Source organism: Zootermopsis nevadensis, unplaced genomic scaffold (genome assembly GCF_977971745.1).
Source record: "Zootermopsis nevadensis isolate Lab colony 2312 unplaced genomic scaffold, Znev_1.0 Znev_ptg000021l, whole genome shotgun sequence".
Lineage (NCBI taxonomy): Eukaryota > Metazoa > Arthropoda > Insecta > Blattodea > Termopsidae > Zootermopsis > Zootermopsis nevadensis.
In genome coordinates, this window is record NW_028259153.1 from 4,694,564 (window position 1) to 4,719,348 (window position 24,785).

The 24,785-nt window shown below is 38.8% G+C and overlaps 1 protein-coding gene across 1 annotated transcript in view; it reads left to right on the top strand.

Annotated features, from left to right (window-relative positions):
• Positions 1–24,785, top strand: part of LOC110836095 (SRY-box transcription factor sox21b) — a 103,342-nt gene that overhangs the window by 14,707 nt on the left and 63,850 nt on the right. Inside the window, exons 2-3 of the mRNA XM_087352412.1 lie at positions 7,160–7,443; positions 23,603–23,797. Of these exons, the coding sequence (XP_087208538.1) occupies positions 7,160–7,443; positions 23,603–23,797 (479 nt within the window). The remainder of the gene's footprint in view (positions 1–7,159; positions 7,444–23,602; positions 23,798–24,785) is intronic.

Genomic DNA, 24,785 nt, shown 5'->3' on the forward strand with positions numbered 1-24,785 from the left:
GTCTTTCAGAGGAGCAGATTGTGACACTGATCATTATCTGGTGGTAGCAAAAGTGAGGGAGCGGCTTTCAGTAAGTAGACGAGCTAAACAAAATTTTGACACAGAAAGATTTGATTTGAAAAAAATAAGTGAGGGAGAGGCGAAGGAACAATGTCAAGTTGAAATTTCGAATAGGTTTCAAATTTTAGAGACAAATGAAGATAATGAAAGTGTGGACATCAACAGGGATTGGGAAAATGTCACAAACTGCATCAAAATTTAAGCAAAAGAGAAACTAGGATACTACAGGAGAAAGCAAAATAAACCGTGGTTTGATGAAGAATGTTCAAAATTAATAGATCGAAGGAAGCAAACAAAATTTCAATGGTTGCAGAACCCAAACAAAACAAATGCGGATAATCTATGTAACGTGAGACGTGAGGCTAGTAGAACCTTTAGGACTAAGAAAAGGGAATACCTGAAGGGCAAAATTGCTGAACTTGAGACAAATAATAAGGAAAAAAAAACATCAGAGACCTGTACAGAGGCATTAATAATTTTAAGAAAGGATATCAACCTCAGACCAATTTGGTAAAGGATGATAGTGGCAATTTGCTTGCAGATCCAATAAAAATTGTGAATAGGTGGAAAAATTTCTTTAGCGAGCTCTTAAATGTTCATGATACTGGTGATATTAGACAGATTAAGATACATACAGCTGAACTGTTGGTGCCAGAACCTAGCTTAGATGAAGTTGAACTAGCCATTGGGAAGTTGAAAAGTTATAAATCTCCAGGTGTATTTTAGATTCCAGCCGAATTAATTAAAACAGGTGGCAAAGGGTTGCATATGAGGAACCATAAGCTTGTAGTCTGGTCGATGTTAACATCGACCAGACTACACAGCGCAATAACCCAGAAGACAGAAATCTTCATATTCACCGCTGTGAGAACCTCAAGTCTTACAACCATAAGCTTATTCAGTTAATTTGGGGTAAGGAAGAGATGCCACAAGAATGGAAGGAACCCATAATTATTCCTATTCATAAGAAGGGGGACAAGACTGAGTGTGGTAATTACTGAGGAATTTCTCTGCTATCAACCTCGTTCAAAATTCTATCAAACATTCTTTTGGCAAGATTAGCTCCATATGCGAATGAAATTATTGGGGATCATCAGTATGGTTTCAGAAGAAACAGATCAATATTTGATCATATCAGAGGCTAGTTGCCTACTAGCCTCTGATATGATCAAATGGGGCTAGAAGTAAATTCAGAAAAAACTAAGTACATGTTGGTATCTCGTCATCAGAAGACAGGCGGGCAAAATTATCTTAGGGTGGCTAATAAGTTCTTTGAGAGGGTTACAAAGTTCAAATATCTGGGAACAACAATAACAAATGAAAATGACACTCATGAGGAAGTTGGGAGGAGACAAAATTCTGGAAATGCTTGCGACTTCTCAGTTCAAAATATTTTGTCTTCCTGTCTGATTTCTAAGAATCTGAAAATTAAAGTATACAAAACAATAATCTTGCCTGTTGTTTTGTATGGGTGTGAAACATGGTCTCTCACTCAGAGGGAGGAACACAGATTGCAGGTGTTTGAGAATCGGGTGTTGAGGAGGATATTTGGGCCTAAGAGGGAAGACGATGGGGCGTGGAGAAAACTGCACAATGACGAACTTAAAAATCTGTACTCCTCCCCCAATATTATCAGGGTGATTAAGTCGAGAAGAATGAGATGGGCTGGGCATGTAGCGCGCATGGATGGGACAAGAGGTGTGCACCGGGTATTGGTCGGGAAGCCTGAGGGGAAGAGACCTCTGGGGAGACCTAGACGTAGATGGGAGGATAATGTCAGGCGGGATCTATGGGAGATAGGAGTTGAAGGAGACTGGATTTTGTTGGCCCAGGACAGGGTCCGGTGGAGGGCTTTTGTTAGTTCGGTGATGAACATTCGGGTTCGGTAAGCCATCTAGTTAGTTAGTTAGAATTCAGATTATTTTGTAAAGAATGCTAGCGAAATTATTAGGGGGAGATCGAGATGTGGGGAATAGGGTGCAATATTCGAACAGCGATTAGTGTTTTTGGGAACTAAGGTGCCTGTTATTAACTTCTGGAACTACAGACTATAAGATACAGTAATATAATTGAAGAAAATATCCCTTCTAGAGAGATAGCATTAAGGTGCAGAATTTGCATTACTTTTTGGCAGTGCCTGAGAGCCGAAGTACTCGCGAACAAATCTTAAACATCTTTCAATTAATAAAACTGACTGAACACACGTTAAGGGTTGTACTATGAAAATACACACAAATAATATCATTAATTCGAATACTGCATCTAAAACTGTAAAATCACCACTTAAAACGAATCTGAAGAGCTCTTAAACATGAATTACTGAGTAAGAACATAGAATTCTCATCTAAATCAAAATCCACTTTGCGTTACGATACGCAAAATATTTGCACAGTACAAGGTTTGCCGGGTGATGGGTGATATATTACGTCTCGCTTAAAATGGACCCATGTGTAACAATTATGAATTATTAGCGTGTATTTTATCTGAAGCAGAATCCTACAGACCAAAATACAGTCTCACTAGTGCAGAGTAACTGATAGTGAGGGGAGGGCACACAGTCATACGGGGACATTGCCACTTTAGACTAACCATGAGATGATATTCTGGAATTTGTACCTGTTCCATCATATTAAAGATGATCTGATACAATGGAAATCTGCTATTTAAACTTACGCACTACTACTCATAGTGAACCATTACAGGCTATAACAGAACCCTATGGAATTCGTAATGTTTACTCCTACGTTGGTAGTGTATTTTAAACATTAACTACATGGAACAGGTACTTATTGAGAAGCTAATAGTCTCTAAAGACGTACCTTATGTTCTGTTCTTTACCCGTTCACAAGAGCCCGCTCTGATCCCCGGGAAAGATAAAATCATTCTTCACTCTAGCATCGGATTTATGTAGGATCAACCTGAATATTGAGTCTTCTCACCCAACTCAGTTCAGTCAATTTTATTCAGTTTTTTTAATATGTATATTTCACAAGATATTGCAATTTTATATGTAGAATAAAAAGTTTTGATGTTTCCTTATTTATCTCTCATGTTAGTATCTAGAGGGATGGGCCTAAAATGTATTTAGGACCTTCAGCAATGTGAATCCTTAAAGCAAATTAAAGTGAATGAAACTTACACGCGGTGACACTCTAATGACACGGCAATCTAAACACTCAGAGCTATTCGTAAGCGTGGAAGAAATCGAAATCCTTAAGTAAAGAGCAGCTTGGAATAAATTAGCTAGACTAAATATGCCTGTAACATACGTTTTGTAAAATTTAGTTTAATAAAATTTTAAAAATTAAGTTTAGTCAAAAACTGTCGAAGTATTCAAAATATGTAGACGTGAATACTCAAATGTGACCCTCAAAATCAATTAGAGTCAATGGAAATTACACACGTTAATATTCATATGACAGACATGTTGTAAGTTATGGCAAGAATCAGAAATATTACATCGAACAGCTGAGAAAATTCTCATAAGCTCTTTTAAGTCAAATCAGTCCTGGGGGGGGGGGGGTGGAAACTAAAAAACCCCTTTACTACAGGTGAAGTGGATCACCTTTGTCAAAATTTACTGATATACGTTCATGTTTTTGTTTTAGGGGTCGATCAGATATGCGAAACTATTTCGCGATTTAGAATTTGTTTTTCTAAAAGCATCTAAAGAATTTTTTTAGTATCTGGGTACGTTCAAACGTTTAAGAGCCTATGTGACAGCCCTAAAATTATATAGACTAAAAATAGAAGTCATATAAATGGAGTTCCTATCTTCCACATTGTCAAAAATTTGTCAGAGAAACATAAAATACTAATACGATCTCAATCTGTTGATGTCGACAACGGAAAAACTAACACGGCATTTGCTAGAACACACGGAAAAGACAGGACATGCACACCTAAAAGTAAGAACCCATTTGTGTGGTCAGGCGTACATGGAAGGGTAATATTAATAATGGATTTTAAGAGAACTAGATTTTAAGTTTGTGGATTGAATACATCTGGCTCAGGCTGTTATGAACTTTTGGGTTCTTGCCGTATGGTTGATATTCTGTAACGTGGCTTTTAACAGCCGAACTGCAGACCTTATGGAACAGAGTTGCTCTCCATTATCGCCTTTCGTGCTTTATGCTAACTATTATAGTTTGTCTGTAGCCGATTGTATTTCATGCGATGGCAGGTAGCAGCTGCAGCCAGAACACTTCCGCGAATCGTTAAGATGTGAAGGATTGTTTAGGGGCCAGAGGGCTTCATAGCCGGGTATTGCTTGCTTATGTAATAAAGGGATGATGTGGGAGTGAAGGATGGACTCACCCCTCCACGTGGCTCCCCAGCAGACGATGGGACCCGCCAGACATCCTTCATCACACAATGCGCAGTCCACTGAACCCCCCTCACCGCAAGTCAAGGTCACACTTGAGTACATCCCCTCATCAGTTCAACTGACCCCAAATTTATCTAGTCGCTCAACCCTCTCATTCTCAAGCTCTAGAGGGAGAATATGGCCTAAAGGATTTTCCAGGAACTTCCGTCTCCTGGCTACGATCCTAAAAGCGTTTACACACGCGGCTATGAAGTTGGACTGTCATCCCAGGGAAAGGACATAGGTCCAGAGCGCAGGTGTTTAAAACGAAGTGCATTTTGGAATGTTTCAATGTAACGGCTGGGAGATGAGGGTGGAGACACGTAAACAACGAGGAGCTGCATACATTTTACGCTTCAACAAATATGATTGTTAGGATGGCCAAATCAGATGATGAGATGGTTACCCATAAGGGAGATGAGAAATGCATAAAGAATTTTATACAGAAAATCCGAACGAAAGAAATCCCTTTGGAGAATTAGTTGTTCCTGGTTCTTAACTAAGCACCATAATATGCAGACGTATGGGGGAAATTGAGGTATGGTTCCAATAATTTTTAATCTCAGCACTAGAAGGAGGGGATTGCTACCTTCACGCCACGGCCGCTTTATCCCTGAACAAGGAAATCCATTGCTGACTGGGTAGGAGGTAGCGTGGACCGCAGAGTCGATCTGGACGTTCTGGTGAATAGAAAAGTCATGTCCTGCCGGGAATCGAACACGGTACTCCATCCCGTAGCCTAGTCACTGCACAGACGTAGGTATCCTGAAAAATAGACTTGGATGAAAGGATAATATATAACAGATCTTAAATTTAAGGGTGTGGACTGGATTAAAGTTGATCAGGTTAGAGTCCAAACACGTTAATGAACCTCGGGTTCCATAAAAGACGGACAATTTCTTGACTAGTTGAGCGACCATCGCCTTGCCAACAGGAATTTAGTTACACGAAGCTTGGATGTCTCGAGGTCTGATTAATAATGATGAAAGTATGGACAAAGCTTTTAATGTAAGCCTACGGTAACAGTAGGAGAACTTACGACAACCGCTGTCATGTGAAAGTGCGCATCACTGGACACTGTGTTATGCCCAGTGGACTGTCACGTTCTTATTGACAGTCTGTTAGGTTTGGTTCTGCCATTTTATTCGCGGGTGACTGATGTTTTATTACTCAATATCTGATTAATCATATGGTTGACCACGATAGCATGAATGTGTAATTGCACAATTTAATTATCTCGTGTGGTCATTTTCACTAGCATAGATTTTCACAACATTTTAATTGTCAAACGTGAATTTAAAGTAGCTACCATGCTCACTCCTCTACTAAAATTCAAACAGCATCTCTTGTTACGATAAGCAATAATTGTTCCTGTCCCCATGTTACGCGGGCAAAGGGTAGTAGAGACATGCTTGTAGCTCTACGAATTCAATTCTTCGACCGTAGCTGAAGAGGAGTGGTCAGCTTTACACTTCAGCCACGTTTACTCATTATACGGGGGGGGGGGGGGGGGCTAGGTGAGCCCCAGAGTCTGTCTAGACGTAGTGGCGAAGAACAGAATTGCTTGCGTAAATTAGGAACTTGCAACTTTACTGACTGAGCTAGATGGGGTCTTAAATGTTTCTTCATGCCTAGATACAGTGCTTAATCAGTGATTGTCCTCAAGCTAACAGGTAAAATAGTCTGTATGCTGCCCTGTTATGATGCTAAATTCTACAAAAAAGTTATTTTATAAAATGTACACTCTTTGTAAACTCTGCACAAAAATAAAATTTATTTATGGTTCTAAGATTCATTGATAGCAGTTTTAATATATACTTTACTGTATTTTATTTGGAATTCATCTATTGTTTGTATGTTTAATTTGGAAATTAAAATCATTGACAATGTTCTCTGCTATTAAAAGTCTTTAAATTGTGTTATATTTTATCAAGATCTGAAATTTACACTGTCGACGTGATTGTAGTGAATGTCATAAAGTTTGCGTGGTTTTTCAGCGTATCGTTCAAATACCGTATCACTTTTATTAAAATAGGAGCTTTAGTTCAATATATAGGTGCTAGATCGTGGCCTATTTCCACACAGTTATAGAAACGAAGATAAGAAACTAATTCCTCATCAGCCTAGACCTATCGAATGTTCGCAAGAAATTAGATCTTGTCTAAATGTCTTTAGTATAATGTTATTACGTTTCATGTTTTAAACTTTATTTATCGTGTTTTTTAAAGTGTATTAACTGTTGTCATTAAAAAAATCACCACGTTTCAAAAGATTAATCTTTATTTGTCTTCGGGTAAAAAAAGAGAGTTTATATAATTTTATACACCTGAAGATGGTTCTTTTAGAACTGAAACATGTCGTGTAAAAAAAGTGATGTTCTAATGTAAATCGAATATTTCGATAGAGAACATAATTTTAAATATTTAAATGTTAATTTTAGTAATATTTTAATATTTAATAGGAATTTTATTGTGATTTGACTGACAAGATTTAAACAAATATTAAACAAATTAAACAAAGGAGAATAGGTATTTTGTTGGATACTCTAGACCGAATTGTGGAACTCAGATCGGGAAAAGGTTAGACTGTCGAATCAAACAGAATATGTCTCCCCGAACGTCTTTGCTTGAAGACGAAGTAAGTTCTATCCTTTGAAATGTATTGACAGTAAGACCTTTCGTAAGACAGTACGGTATGAAGTGTAGCCATATGACGTGCTGTTTCTGTACCCAGGGCGGCCGGGGCCATGTGTGAAGGCGGTTTCGGCCACGGTGGCGACGGACTGAGTCGGATGGCGTCGCTAGGTGTCGGGGGTGGTCCTGTCCCCGTATCGTCTGCCGCCGCCATGGCCGCCGCAGGGCTCGGAGGCGGTGCTCTACCTCCCGGTGCCAAGAAGATGCAAGAAGACCACATCAAGAGGCCGATGAACGCCTTTATGGTCTGGTCCAGGCTACAACGAAGGAAAATAGCTCAAGAGAACCCAAAGATGCACAATTCTGAGATCTCGAAGAGGTTAGGTGAGTCGCTAACTCAGTTGTAATGGTCTTTGTTTCTAACTTAACGTATGCAGTGGCGGTTCATTTGCAACTGTACAGATTGGCATAAGTGTTCGTAACGGTTTCTTTTGGATTGAGGAAGATGTTAGAATAATGCGTCTCGTGATTTGCATAGGTCATTAATGTATCAATGTTTACTTCGTTATATATGCCAGGCTGATCGAAAATATTCTGTTCGAAAAAAACTGATAACCAATTAATACAAATCTAAACTTTTGACGGAATTTAAAATTAAAGAATTCCTGATAGACGTATTCAATATTTTGAATTATTTTTTTTTTTACAAATGAATCTGTGAAACTCCAGTTCTAAATTCTGTTTCAAATCTGTCTTTAGCATGTTGAGAGCACCAGAGTTTTAAAATCAATTATAATTAATATTGCTTTATCATTGAAAACTTCTCAATCAATGTGAATAATTTGTAGATATTGGCATTTCTATTTTTAACTACAAAATTGTCTAACGTCTACAATCCACTATAGCTTTACCTAACTTACACTTGTTCTACACTGCTAACAGAATAATAAAAAAAACATTGAATATTTATATTAATATTATTAGGTATTTATTCATATAGACATAAACGATAGTGAAAGTTTCAGAGAGTACAGAAAATTATAAAATAAGAAATTGATATAGTGAGTAAAGAAGTCCCACTACACGCCATGTAGGCGCTTGGGGGGAGTGGAGGTATAGCTCCTACTAATTTTTGACCTCGGCACTAGATGGTGGTGAGTGGTCAGCATCACGCCCCGGCCGGCTTTACCCCCAGGTACCCACTGAATAGGAGACTGGGTAGGCCCCAGGTCCTGTCTGGACGCAGAGGCTAGAGGAAAATCCTCTGCACCGTCGGGGATCGAACCCCGGTCGTCCAGCCCGTAGCTAATAACTATACTGACTGATCTATCCCGACTTATGAAAAGTTTATAGAGAATGATTAATATAAACATAAATTATACATAGCGTGTACAGATACGTAAAATGTTATCATAATGCTATTAGGTGGTTATAATATCTTTAACGATAGGCCTAATTCTGTTAGTTGGGATTTGTAACATATTTATAAACACTGAATTAAAAAAATGTACAATATAACAGACAGCTATGTCAGGTACAACGGAAATTGGTGCAGTTATTATTACTGTATTTTTAATGATGATATCAGCCACTTCGTCCTCTGTCTGATATGGGTCCTATGTAGCCTATATGACCTCCCCTGACAGCACCACAAAGGACAGGTTTGATTCAAGAAGGAGCTATTGCACAAGAGTGATGGGGGAGACCTCTAGTAAAGTACAGGGCGGGGCTCGAAGATGAGCCGGTTTTCCGCCGACAAGAGATGTGAAATTCGTCATAACTTCGTGCCCCACCCTGTACTAGTTAATTAACCATCAAGAATGACGTGAAATCTAAAGTAATAAACACACGCAGTCATCCCATAAGTCTCAAATCCTTTTAAACAAATAGTCACCAACCAGTACTTACTTTTATACGGACAGATCCATGAATGAAAATTGTAGCAGGGCGGAAACAAGAAATTAATACAAAATTTTAATCCAAAAAATTCAGAGGAAAGAGATAATTTGGGATACATGGCCGTGCAATGAGGACGATATAGAAATTGGGCTTGAAGGTGGGAAATAAATTGAACGCCTCAAGAACAAACAAAAACTTTATTTATCGCCAGCCACATTTTGATGAGGGCAATTAGAAGGATATTTCAATTCGAAACTAACTCCATACGACTAAAACATAATTATGTGCGTTCACAAACAATCTTCTTAATCCTGTCTCATCGGAAAGTTTCAAGACTGGGCGTATAAAAACCCGTACACTTATCTCAGGTATTAAATTCATCCATCACCCTCGAAGTAGTTCCCCTGGGAGTGAACACAACGATCCCAGCGCCGCTGCCAAGCCTGGAAGCATCCCTGGAAATCTTTCTTTGTCAGCCTGTCAAGCACCATCTGCGATTCTGCCTGAATCTCTTCTATCGTCTCAAATCTCCTTCCCTTCAGCTGAATTTTCATCTTTGGGAAGAGGAAGAAGTCACACGGAGCTTAGAAAGGAAGTTGGAGTCGGTTCTTGCAAGATCTTTGAGCTCCTGACAAACGAGAAGTCGATTCTGCTTCTGGTCCTCAGACAGGATGCGTCGCATGTGGAGTTCTTCCTTTAGAATCAGCTGACAGGTCCCATAGCCTATCCCAACAATGTCGCACAAGTCGTTGATGGTACGACGTCGGTCTTCGTGAATGGCCTGCCGAATCTTCGTAACATTTTCGGGCGTTGTGCTCGAAGATGGTCGTCCAGAACGCTCGTCATCATCGACAGAGGTTCTGCCATTTTTGAAACGTGAATGCCACACAAAAGTTTGTGCACGACCCATTGCGGACTCCCCAAATGCTTGCTTTAGCATTTCATAGGTTTCCGTAGCCGTTTTGGCGAGTCTTTGGCAAGAGATTCAGGCAGAATCGCAGATGGTGCTTGACAGGCTGACAAAGAAAGATTTCCAGGGATGCTTCCAGGCTTGGCAGCGGCGCTGGGATCGTTGTGTTCACTCCCAGGGGAACTACTTCGAGGGTGATGGATGAATTTAATACCTGAGATAAGTGTACGGGTTTTTATACGCGCAGTCTTGAAACTTTCTGATCGCACCTCGTAAGTAACATCATTGATTAAACTCCCTGTCCCCCAGCTGTTTAAGAAAAACACTTCAGGGACACTTACGTGCTGGAGAGCATTCAGTTGGCGATCCTTTCATTAGTGTCTTTCGAGCAGAAAACAGTGGCTAAATCTCAACTGCAGTTTGACTCGAAACCTACGATACAAGTTTTAATTTCCATCGAAAAAATTCTGTGCGTCTGGGAGCCTCAGAAATCAGTGGGTCCTGAAGCACGTAGTTTACAGACACAGATTCTGAAATTATATAATTACGTACGCATAAAGAGTGAGTGCAGTGGAAGATTATATCAACTATGATCGACTTCAATCAGGATTATGGTTCAGTTAGGAGGAAAGTATCACTCAACATTCTTATTGAAATTGATATAAAAATTAAACTAGTTATTGTACTTGAAAAGCGTTCAAGTTAGTGCATAGAGGTAAACATCTGTCTCATGCATTTTCTGTTTCAAAGAGTCTGAAACAAGAAGGAGCTTTTCAACTTTGCTCTAAAATAAGTCACGAGGAACAAAGGTATATTTGAACTGAATGGGACACACCAGCTTCTGGTCTATGCTACTGACGCTAGTGTATTTGGTAAAAACCTAAATATCAAGAGAAATTAATAAGATTTAGTAGCTGATAATGAGTTTTTATTGATTCTAAACTATATAACATTCATTCGTATAAACAAAACTTTTTACACATTGAAAAACACGTTTCGAGCTCACAATTTTTTTTTTCAAAGTGTGAACAGTTTTGTTTGTATGCATGATTTTATATAATATAGATAAATATTCAAACACTGCATGGTATTCAAGGTTTTAAGTTTTTATAGAACTAAACACAAAGAAAAATGAGTACACGTTGATGTCTCGTCATCAGACTAGAGGACAAAATAATTATATAAACGTATCTATTATATCGTTTGAAAATGTTGCAGAGTTTAGACAATCGGGAAGACGGGATCTTACAGATGATTAAATTCGGAAAATGGTTGCTAAAATGCAGTTCAGAATATTTTTTTTTTAAAAATTTAGTCTGCTTTAAAAAATTTAAAGATTAAAAAACACAGTACTTTATTTTCATGTGTTGTTTGAATGGAAACAAAACTTTATCTCTGACGTTAAATGTAGAACACAAATTGTGGATGTTCGATAAAATGGTGCTCAGAAGAATTTGGAGCTAAGAGGGATTAAGTGTTAAAAGAACTGTAATTGGGTGCTTTATAATTTGAGTAATTATATATGGTGGTGATTAGAAATAAGAACAACATTATTTTGGAATACTTGAAGGGAAGACAAAGAAAACCCATCGTGAGTAGAAAGATAATATTAAAATGGATATTAGAAGTATATAAATTGGGAGGGTGCTGACTGGATAGGTATCGGTGGTGGGTTCTTGTGAACACGGCAATGTTTCTTCGGGTTGTATAAAAGGAGGGGCGATTTCTTGACGATCTGAGACTACTGTCAGCTTCTCAAGGAGGACTCCGCTCCATGAAGTTAGTTTCGGCCCCACGTGGGTCACTTGTCACGACGGTGCGGCGCGTTCTCGGATTGTGGATGAAGATGAAGGCTTTCAGACATAGGGGTAGCTGTCGTGGACAGCCTGCAAGGGATCGTCGGTCCTCCAGGTTGGCTTTTGGGTGGGGACTAACAACTCCACACCACACAAACTATATTCCGAACTGTAATTTTACGTTTTACTTTGTGTTTGTACAAAAATTGGTCTACTCATTTATGTGAAATGATGAATAGATAGAGCCACGGTGGTCTAGCGGTTAGAACGCTGGCCTTGTAATCCTGGGGTCTCGGGTTCGATTCCCGGCGGTGCCCGAATTTATAACTTGTGTTGGGTAAGGCCGTGGTCTAGGCAACACAGAGTTTTCCTCCGGGGGCTTCCCCGGTTTCTCCGTGGCATCCCAACAATTACTCCATTCACACACAGAAGAAGGCAATGGCAAACCACTTCTGGATCATCTGCCAAGAACGTATATGAACAGGTCCCAGTCCGAGAAAAGGATGGAAGGACCTGTCGTCAGACAGAACACTAAATAATAATAAGATGAGGTGGTCTAGCGGTTAGAACGCTGGCCTTGTAATCCTGGGGTCTCGGGTTCGATTCCCGGCGGTGCCCGAATTTATAACTTGTGTTGGGCAAGGCCGTGGTCTAGGCAACACGGAGTTTTCCTCCGGGGGCTTCCCCGGTTTCTCCGTGGCATCCCAACGTTTACTCCATTCACACACAGAAGAAGGCAATGGCAAACCACTTCTGGATCATCTGCCAAGAACGTATATGAACAGGTCCCAGTCCGAGAAAAGGATGGAAGGATCCTGTTCATATGGACCTGTCGTCAGACAGAACACTAATAATAATAATAATAATAATAATGAATAGATCTTCATGAAGCCTAGCATTTAATTTTATGTAACTGAAATATTTTCCTCTATTCCACTATTCGACAATGGAGGAAAAATTTTACTAGTCAAATAGTAACTTTAAAATTATTTTGTCACAAGCGGACGAATTTAGAGCAGTGTTTTATTTTGATGATGGGTGCTGACGGAGTTGTAGTTAAAGGCTGTTGTGACGCGATGGCTATTTTTATGCGAAAATGTGTGTAGGAAGGACAGTGAGGTGTTGATATATTTGCTAAATTGAAATAAACATTTGTCTTTCATATAAGTGTGTGTCTACATTCAATTGGAGACGACAAACTATTACATGCTACATACATTTCTTTCTTACCAACAGTTGGCTTTCCCTTTTGACTTTTTTTTTTATAATTTTAATCAGTCTCTGATTAGTTTTATGCATTTCTTCTTACAGTTCTTTTCATAAATAATAAAACTATTTGCCCTAACACTGCAAAATATATTAATATTTTCTGAATATTAATTAACCGATGCTGTTTCAATTACAAACGGAGTTAGTCAGCCATAAATTTAGATAAAAGTTCATTATTTTCGGTAAATTTTGAGGATGTTGGGGGGAGACGTTTCAATGTAATATTTCAGTATTCACTTACGAGTGGGGAGAACCAGGTAAGCCAGTGTCAGACTTAAATTAAAATCCATTTAATCTAGTCGCATGGCATGTGAATGACAATTATCCAAAATTCTTGCTTTATTTTCAATTTCCTCGACCTAGGTTGATAGACCTAACCCGATCGACAATTTAATTTTGAAACAATTGTCTGGGAATCATTAAATGTTATCTCGCACTCTTATTAATAGCATAGATTAATTAACTTTTGATAACGCTGTTAATCTTGACTCATTCAAGTAATAAAATTTTCATTTTGAAATATAGTTCTCAGGTCGTAAATATGTTTCATATTTATGTACAGTTAAATGAGTGTAATGTTAAACGAACGACGAGGCACGCAGAGAAAAGAATTTCGATAAATGTAACACAGTGTCATATTTTTGGCACCAAAACAAATTCTGAGGTTCAGTCGCTAAGTATTGGAATGGAAAACGTTATAAAGTATGAAAGAAGAATCATACATTTTCCAACTCATACAAACTATAACATGTATAAGATGTTTTCTAAGAAAAGAGGGAAATACAAGGGAGAATGCCTATTACATTATAATGAAGTCATCCATATATAGGCTAATGGCTCCTTACTCCGCCAAGCTTCTTTATTATGAATACATACACAAGTTCCATTATACCAGCATCATATATATCCTACTGCACATTTGAATTCTAAGAAGACAGGGGAACGGATGAAGAAGATTTTCACGGAAAATGGAACCGAGCTATACTGTTAACAAAGCCTTCTTTCTTATAGCTGGTTGCTGAGCAACGAGAAGATGAACAAATGGCAGAATAAAACCAATCACAATTCCACCCTTCTCACCGTCTCGTACCTTCCTCTGAAACGTAGTTGTCTCTTTCTCGAGAAATGTTAATACAGCAGAGAAAGCAACGAATGGAAAATGTAGGAGACGTCTCGCGGGGGTTGGGGGATGGAGATATTTTGTATTGATGCCAGTCACTCCTCTCTTGTCTTGCAACATTAACACAATAAGAGAACTGAGATCTGTTTTCTACGATTAGACAATGAAAATCAAAAGCAACACGATTTCAATTTGATGCAAACGGGGGAAGGAGGAAAAGACAAGAAGAGGAGATACATATAATGCGACAAGCCTTGCCTGTACCGTCTGCTCAACACTGCAGATCCCTGTGAGAGTTAAAAGGAACAATTGCATGTTCTTGTCACCCGCTCCAAAGGCGTCTTGAAGGAGAAGCAACCATAGCGCTACTGTGTGGAACACTATAGGCATTCAAGCAGGCGGAGAGAATTCACCATGGTTCCCATTGTCGCAATTCGAAGAGGCTCTCTATGCCTTCACGTTACTACAAATCCCACCCCCACCCCCCCACCCCCCAACCCTTGTCTAACATGTCTATACGTCTATCTATATCTTTTCTCTGTCATAGAATGGAATGGAAACTTGTGTTTTCACCACCTACCGCTTCCAACAATGGCGCTGGTAGGAACCTTCCTTCGTAATTAATTCTTATCGTGCTTCAGCAGTCGAGAACAAAACCACGCAAAGTAACACATGTGTAAGAACGAGTCTACTACGTAAGCTACACTGCGCTGCATTACAGGCATCATTTAGACCGGGGAAGATTCTTCTCGCGAGCGAGGGATTTGGATGTACCCGTAAAGGCACTCAGAAGATTAATATTACAACTTATTGTCATTTTTGGGCTGTGTTTTCATTTTAAGACTTCTTTTATGTCTTAATATCTCTAACTACACCGTACTAAAAGAGATGGATTTTCACGAAATGTGGCATGGGACAGCTAATCTTTAATTCAATCACAAATTTAAGCTTTGATGGTCAGTTTGTCTATTAGTAATCCCGTAATCCCTAAACTGTAAAGGCTTGTAGGATATCTCAGCCTATTAACTTGTCTTCCAAAACGTTATAATTGTGGATAAAACACGTTGTGTAAATTTGCTGATATTTCTGTAACAGATAGATAGGGTACGTTGGAGCCTGTACCATATTCGATTCGTGGTAGGGCACAAATCTTCTCCGCCACAGCTTATAGACTAGTCTAGGGGCCCAGCCGGTCTCCCCCCCCCCCCCAATAATCAGGCTAATCGGGAACCTTAACCCAGCTGGAGAATAGGCACGAGGCTCTAATGTGACACCTAACCTCCTTCTGGTGCCGACGTGGTACCTCCACTCCCCTAAGTCCTCCAGACTTGGCGTTTGATTAAGCACAGATGCAAATTTTTCATTCATACTGTAGTCTGATAAAAGTGAACGACTTTTATATCGATATAGTGAAGAATCAGCGATAAAGTCTCACCCCACATTTATGGCTAAAGATATGATAGTGTGCTGCTTGGAAAAGGCTATGGCACGCCTCGTGGGACAGTGGTACAGTAGTGGTGAAATGATGATTAACAGGACAGGACTAAAGACAATTCTGTTCTAGTATCACTTCGTCGAATTTCGCTTGAAGTCTCCCAGGTTTGGAGCCAGCCAGCGTCTAGCATAGGATGTCAGTGCCGGATATTACAATTTAGAGTCGAAATATTTGGTTAATTATCCTATCCACTTAGCACGTAATATAAAGACAAAAATTACATTCGTTGTGTTAGCCTACGTACTGGGTAATTCCTCTTTCAAGCCCCCGACGTGCTCACGCCTGATGTCTCTTCATTTCCTCACCAAAGAATCAGTCAATGTAGTTATTTTATGGTCAGAAAACTAGCCTTGTAATCCTGTGGTCCGGGGTTCAATTCCCGGTGGTGCTCAGATTTATAACTTGTGTTGGGCAAGGCAGTGGTCTAGGCATCACGGAGTTTTCCTCCGGGGGCTTCCCCGGTTTCTCCGTGGCATCCCAACAATTACTTCATTCACACACAGAAGAAGGCAATGGCAAACCACTTCTGGATCATCTGCCAAGAACGTATATGAACAGGTCCCAGTCCGAGAAAAGGATGGAAGGATCCTGTTCATATGGACCTGTCCTCAGACAGGACACTAATAATAAATAATAATAATAACACTTAGAAGGTAAATCCCAGTGTTAAGGCTTTTGTGAACATCGCGACGAACCATAAGAAGACATTTCTTAAACAGCTGAGCGACTACAATCTTCAGACAAAAGACATATTGAAACTACATTATTTTCTGTGTGCATAAAGCGGCTGGAGCTAGACCTCTAATCGTCATACAAACCTGCATGGCGGGTTGCTTAGATACAAGCTCAACTTTACTTCAACAACATCTGAACGTCGAAGTTGAGATGTCGGTGCCCTGCACATAATTCGGAAGGCCTCTGGGTCTGTCCTCGGCCCGGGAACCGGCTATCCTAACTGAAGTTTCTCCTCAGTCTCTCAGCCAGTGCAATAGGAGTGAATTAAAACATGCCGCCATCACTTAATTCTTTATCACTTCCAACTCGTCATTCAAAACCGCCCCGCAGAAGTGGCTATGAAATGAAAGAAGCAGTTAAATGACCTGAGCCAGGAAACAAGAAATTTGTTTGTCGTGGAGAAATGAGATTTTTAATTATCTTTAACCGTCTGAAGAATGAGACTTATCTGTGTAATAGGCCATTTAAAAATTAAGCTTCTACGCGAAAGAAAACACAGTTCATCTCCATTACAAAGAATTATAAAGGTTAATTGATGAATGTTTTAAGGAAAAAATTCCTGTTCTGAGACCCAAACGAAGTCTAAAAGCTAAATACACTCTGAGAGCACTGTTCAGTATTAGTGATTTTTTAAATTAGGTGGTACATATAGTTACCACAGAAATTTAAGTAATTAATGAAGTTATATATTGTTCACACATGAATAAGATGTTACTGACTTACTTTCTTTTTTAGAATAATGTAAACTGTAAGAATTGGCAATCAATCAATCTGTAAGATTTTGAGGTTTTGCACAAATTGAATTAAAAGCATACATAAAGAGAAAATGTGCTGCTTAGTGAGGCGAGAGGAAGAGGAAGAAGAAGAAGAAGGAAAATAAAAATATTACACATTCAGAAACTTCATAATTTATACATTCACCAAATATTGTTAATGCAGTCAAATTATTAATAATGATATGAGTTGGAATGTAAAACGTATGGGAGAGATAAGAAATATACACAACTTTTTAGTAGGGAAATCAAAATGGAAGAAACTTGAAAAAAATAACAAAGGAAAGATATTATTAAAATGGATTTTAAATATGGTGTGAGTTTATGGATTGAATTGAAGTGATTCAGGACGGAGTACAACAGTGAAATTTTTCGAACGTAAGAACGAATTTCGGTTTTTATAATTATGTAATTAGACTGTTCGCGAGAAAGACGAGGACAAACATCCAGAATTCAAGAAATTAGCACATGAAATTTTTTCGAAGTTTTTTTGTGAGGAAATTATGCTTGTGGTGCGTTTTAAACAAGAGAAGAATAAAATGAAGAAGGAAGAGACAAATTAGAATAATTTGAACATTCAGAGCTAAAAGTGCTTTAATTTAAATGTTTATAGTCAACCTAATTTGTGCAGAAATTCATCCCTTCAGTAATGATGGAGAAGGAGTAAACTAATTAATGTCTTATAATTGATTCTAATTGGAACTAATAATGGAATTTCAATCTTAAATTTACTAAATTCTTCCATATACAATTCTTTCGGAAAATTAAACAAAGACAATGATAACTAATTGTGACCAATAATTCAGTTGAAAAATAAAAGATCCTCCGTCTTAACTTGAATTAGACAGTGTTCATGCTCTTGTGTAAATTAATTTTATTTTTTTGGTTAAAAGGCGTAACCAGTGCTTTCCTGTTCCACAGAATTGTACACAATGCTCAAAAAATAACATTTAAGTAATCTCCGCCAATTCAAGATTATTTTGAAGATTTCTGTCTTCTGGGTTATTGCGCTGTGTACACTACACAGCGCAATAACCCAGAAGACAGAAATCTTCATATTCACCGCTGTGAGAACCTCAAGTCTTACAAGATTATTTTGTCAAATTTTTGCCTTTGACGGCAGTTATCACTAAACATCGCTACTGAATGGTCAACTACTACATCGTATTTGGAAGGTCTAGGTTCTGATTTCTGATCTGTAGACTCTATGTCATTTTAAGTTATAGGGGTTTCGTGATCTTCCTCAATTCCTCCAGCGCATTCATTATCGATTCCTTCCACACCACCTTCAAATGATCATTTACTGTTATGGATCGTTTCGATGACATATGACAAATGGAACTACATAAACACTTTCGGCGAAATAAAAATATTCCTGAGCTTAAAGCATAACATTTTGGAGGCCCACAGAGAATGGAATTAAAGTTCCATACATTAATCTTGATATCGAAAGTAGAAGTCAGATGTTAGCAATCTTGATTCGTGTTCAGATAGAACGAGAAGTTAAGCCAACAATACTTCTTTATGTGTCATTTCTAATATATTATTTATTAAAAGTATCATTGTAAGACTTGAGGTTCTCACAGCGGTGAGTATGAAGATATCCGTCTTCTGGGTTGTTGCGCTGTGTAGTCTGGTAGATGGTTATCAACGTTTCAGAGGTCATACTGCCTCCGTCATCAGAGTATGAAGATTTCTGTCTTCTGGGTTGTTGTGCTGTGTAGTCTGGTAGATGGTTATCAACGTTTCAGAGGTCATACTGCCTCCGTCATCAGAGTATGAAGATTTCTGTCTTCTGGGTTGTTGCGCTGTGTAGTCTGGTCGATGTTAACTAACGTTTCAGAGGTCATACTGCCTCCGTCATCAGCCCTGATGACGGAGGCAGTATGACCTCTGAAACGTTGGTAAACATCGACCAGACTACACAGCGCAACAACCCAGAAGACGGATATCTTCAAAAGTATCATTATTTATACAGGCGTATTCTGACTTAACAGAGTCGTTAAATAGACAATCGATCAAATGAGAAAGACTATTTTGGGATGTGCCTTGTAGTCTGGCAGAAATGTATCGTCAGAGTTGTTTACTGCCTCCATCATCAGGGTGACTAATCGCACCTCTGATATATCGGTAAACAAACCAGACCACACGGAAAAACATTCCATTCTCATACTCGCTGCAATGAAAACGCGAAATCTCACCAATGATAATTAGTTAATCAAATAATTCAGATCTGTGTTAATGGAAGAGAGTGATCACCTTCACGCCACGGCCGATTTACCCACAACGAAAACCCGTGCGCACTCTGTAATGGACGCCCGTTCATCCAGCCCCTGTTCAGTCACTCACAGGTTGTAGGCTGCAACTGTGAATGGGTAAAGAAATGTTTAAAGACTGATCACGGACCAAGGCCGGGTCTTAACCACAGGCTGGCAACAGTTGATATCTGCAAAAACCAGCAGCTTACCGGAATTATTTACATTTGTTTTCATGTCAAGGATGAGCCGGGATAGCTCAGTCAGTATAGTGACTAGCTACGGGCTGGACGACCGGGGTTCGATCCCCGACGGGGGCAGAGGATTTTTCCTCTAGCCTCTGCGTCCAGACCGGCTCTGGGGCCCACCCAGCCTCCTCTACAACGGGTACCGGGGTCCTTTCCCGGGGGTAAAGCCGGCCGGGGCGTGATGCTGACCACTCACCCCCATCTAGTGCCGAGGTCAAGGAAGACAGGAGCTATACCTCCTCTCACCCCAAACGCCTACATGGCGTATAGTGGGACAAACTTTACTTTACTTTCATGCCAAGGCTTAACTCGTGCCATGCGATTATTTTTACAAGAATAAAATTAAAAAAAATCAAGTCACGTGTGAATAATACGAATATTAAAATAGACAACTAATGAAGCACAACTCAGAAGCATAGATTATGAGAAAGGAAGATGAGAGGAGAATAAAACCAGGTGAAATGATGAAGCGAGGATAGGAGGAAGGATGCGGTCCGTAGCCACAGCCAAGGACAGCAACAGCGGTCATTGCAGTGTGAACCTCGAGGGAGGAGGTTCTGGATGACTAATTCATTCGCTAATTTTTGCAGATTTTCTCGATTTCGATACGATTTTCATACAGAGCTGCTGCAGGCTAAATTTTAATTTTTCATTAGCATTATTTTCGTCTCACATATTTATCGTAGCAGTATTGAAAAACCTGTCTGTAGCTGAAGTTTTGAGGGCGGACACGAGGTATTATCAGCTGTATACCATTCCAAAATTTTCTTTTTTACTTATAAGAAGAGTAAGGCCTTTGTCCTATCGTTTTAAGAGTGACGGTCGATCGCAGAGGTAATAGAGATAACGCAGTTATGCCGTCATTTGTTTCAACGGGGAGAGACGTCGAACGCAAAACAGTTACTGTTTATGGACGTAATGGTATTCGTCCTCATTTCTAGGGCGATCAGACATGCCAAATGCACACAGACTAAAGACAAAATGTGCTTCTTGGACCCAAGAAGATTTAGAAACCGCTGGTGAGGTTTTCCTAGAGAGAAGAATCTTACTACAAGCAGCTCGCTGGTAACACTCATAAGGGCTCAATTTTTTTTACAAGTTACTTGTCATTTTCAAACTTTTCTGAACTTATTGTCTACAGAAATGTTATTAATTCTGCGATAAATAATATATTAAAATTGTGAAACCTGTAATGGACCTTGTTCTTTTATTTCTTGTAAGCCATCTCTGACCGCCACGGTGGTCTAACGGTTAGAACGCTGACCTTGAAATCCTGGGGTCTCGGGTTCGATTCCCGGCGGTGCCCGAATTTATAACTTGTGTTGGGCAAGGCCGTGGTCTAGGCAACACGGAGATTTCCTCCGGGGGCTTCCCCGGTTTCTCCGTGGCATCCCAACAATTACTCCATTCACACACAGAAGAAGGCAATGGCAAACTACTTCTGGATCATCTGCCAAGAACGTATATGAACAGGTCCCAGTCCGAGAAAAGGATGGAAGGATCCTGTTCATATGGACCTGTCGTCAGACAGAATACTAAATAAATAAATAAATAAATAAAAAGCCATCTCTATTGCGTCTTTTTACCTTGAAGGAGGGATGGCAGAAATGCTGAAAATCGTATCTGATACCATTTTAAAATTATTTATATTTTCCCTCATACAACCGATAACTCTAGAATATTTTATCAGTGATACCGTGATTTCTGGCCCATTCCAAAATTTAGGACTTGTTTGTTTGTACGTCTGTTTTGTACTCGCTTAACCTCATATATTTAGTTCAGGATAAACTACAACTAGATACAGCACTGAAATGGTATTAGAGTCGAATTTTTTCAGAATAGGCATTGAATTACCGACCAGAATGTCTAGGTATCGATACACGAAGGAAAAGATGGGTTGAAATGTTGGACAAGTTGGTGGAACTAACCTTCGTAGGCAGAAGGTGATTTCCCTGACTCGGAATATACAATGCGTACCTAAGAACTGTGTTTATTTTTTCTTTTTGTCTTTCGCAGACTGAAATTAAGCCTGTTTCGAATTAAAAGCCATCTTTTAAATTGTCTACTTAAATTACTCCATGCTTTTTATTTCTGATGAGCTACAAGTTTTACGTGAAATATTTTTGTCGGTCGTGAATATCTTGGTTGCAATACTGTGTGGTATTGTAGGTGGTTATCGACGTTTCGGACAAGCGTACTGCCTCCTTATTCCTCCCTAGGAAGTGTGCGTATTGACATGATTTTAAAATGTCAACGTTGCCTCTTCATGTTTTGATTTTGTACTTATCATTTGAAATAGGCTTCTTGCTTAAAGTCCGTGCGGTTCATTGCTTATTAACATTTAGTTTTATAAGAAATATCATATCCCACGCAAATAAATTAAAAAATCTCACAGTATGAATTGTACAGGTCATCTAGCTTAGTAAGGATAAGAGAAATCTAGGAGGTTCCGATGGGCTAGATATGTAGCACACATTGGGAAGGCAAGGTGCATACAGAATTTTGGTAGGAGACCATTGGACAGACCAAGGATATGGGAGGTTAACATCGAGATGGATCTTAAGGAGGTGGGCTGTGAGAATGGTGAATGAAAAGAGTTGGCTTAGGACCGTGTCCATTGGCGGGCTTTGGTGTTGCCGGTGTTGGACCTGTAGGATCTGCTACTAGGGAGTTAGTCTGTTTGTAGATTTAAAAAAAGTTGGCTGTTGATTGAATATTTTTATTTTAAAATCTATGTTTTTTTCTTTATATGTTCCCATTCGTAATTAAATTCTATTTTCACTCTCATTGAAGTTCATAATCTGTAATGAGATTTCATAACTATGTCATATTTTGTAATTGTGATAGACAACGTGATCACAATATCTTTCTCAGTAAATCTTAGAAATTACTTCAAGAGTAAGGTATAACGGAAAAAATAATCTCCTGAAACAAAAACAAAACAAAACTGTTTTGTTCTATATGGATTATTGACTCACAGGAGCGGAGCGTTTATTTTCGAAGTATTAACACGGCTAGCACTTTGACAAATGAAAAGTCTTCTGTCTTAGTTTTGTCCACACACTAGAACACAGCAGAACCCATAAGATGAATAAGTCGGTGGGCATCTCCAGCTATCCAGACTTTCGCCTAATTCTCAACTAGATGGCTATAAACGCCTGACAAGGAAAATTCATCACACGTACATAAAAAGAGGCAATTATTTTCAAATGAGTTATTACCAAAATTCGTAAATCAGTAAAGTGAAAAACTTTGCATTCCTGTTTCTTTAGTGTGTTTGTGAGATGAGAGAAAAACAACAGAAAATACTAAAACAAAGTACAACTGAAAATGTTACAATCTAATAGCTATTAAGTAAGAAGAAAACGTAGAAAATTAAGCAACACAGACCATCTTTTTGTATTGCTGTAAAATAATTTAAGATAGGCTAAATGTATCGTGGATGAGAGAACGAAGAAAAGAGAACGAAACTAATACAGAATTCTTGAGAATAAATTTGCTGAAAAACGGCCACTTTAAACTCCGAAACGGATGCAAGAAGACGTCATTAAAATTCATATGAAGAAACGGTTACACTTCGCGCCTGTTTCTTATACATGGAGCAACACCGAAAACTATGCGTTAACAATTGTCTTCCAACGCCATTTTATTTTTCTATTAATTATTATTATATTTATTTAGTGTTCTGTCTGACGACAGGTCCATATGAACAGGATCCTTCCATCCTTTTCTCGGACTGGGACCTGTTCATATACGTTCTTGGCAGATAATCCAGAAGTGGTTTCCATTGCCTTCTTCTGTGTGTGAATGGAGTAATTGTTGGGATGCCACGGAGAAACCGGGGAGGCAGGCCTAAATGCATTATAGAATGTGAAGACAGGACACATGTAGGCATAGACAGTATTTTTGAAAAAGATATTGCATACATCTTAAACCTGTCCCTTCGTGAATCATTACATCGAATTGATAATGACAGGGTTTGGCTGCTCAATGTGTAATGTTCACACTTGAAGGTGAAGTTATCGTTATATGTTTTTACTCAGGTGCAGAATGGAAGCTTCTAACGGAAGACGAGAAGCGGCCGTTCATTGACGAGGCGAAGAGACTTCGCGCGATGCACATGAAGGAGCATCCGGATTACAAATACCGTCCAAGGAGGAAACCGAAGACACTGCGAAAGGAGGGATACCCGTACTCCATACCTTATCCTTCTGTGCCGATGGACGCACTACGGGCGGGTGAGTAGAGCAACTGCACCTCCAGAACTATGATGCATGATTTTCGGGTTTTCTAAACATGATAATTCCCTTTTCTGCTCTGAAGATGAAGACAGCTTATTCTTTAGTGTTGTTCTTAACCATATACACGTCTAGGCAGTGTCAAAACATAATGTCACAATACGAAATCTTTCCACCGTGGAAACCTCAGATCTCTGCCTAAATTACTGACAAAGAATTCAAGTAGGTTTTGGTTTTACGTTATACCCAAATTTATTTCTGAAATCAATATATTTAAACCTTCAGTAATATTGTTCCCTTAAAAACTTGCACAAGATAAGAATGAGTTAACATTGTTTTTTGTAGTTGTTACAAACCTAAGTTTATTCTTAACTTGTCGTCAATTGTCGTATTCCTGAGATTTCAGAACTGCTGTGGGTGTAGAAAGTATCTCACTTGTTTTTATTTTTTGTGCAAAGCATATATTTAAATTTAATACTAAGCTGAAATCAACTTTACGGAAAGAATTTGGCAACAAAGAAGTATTAATGTAAATGGTTACGGCCTTTGGATATAAGATTGTTAATTTTATAAAACTTCGTGCATTTCGAAGGATCCTACCATTCTTCATCTTCACAAAAAAATTCCCTTGAGACATGGCAAGATTTATATAATAGAATAAAATTCATAAACCAAAAAACTACATTAATCAACGACACTGAATCTGACTTAAGTTATTTCAAATATTGGTCACAATAAGAAATGTCATTTAAAGTAACTCAAGAGAAAATTCTAAGTTCTACTGACATATAATTAATAAAATTCGGACTAATTATACCCTTCTTCATTTCTAAAATAATAAACACCGACTATCAATTGCCTAAAATGTATGACTGTTTTAAAATTTTTCTATATAATTGTTAATGAAAAGTTCGACTTCTTTGTTTGTACACTTCCAAGAAAACATACGTTATCCATTATTTATACCAAAACCAATCTAGGATCCTCG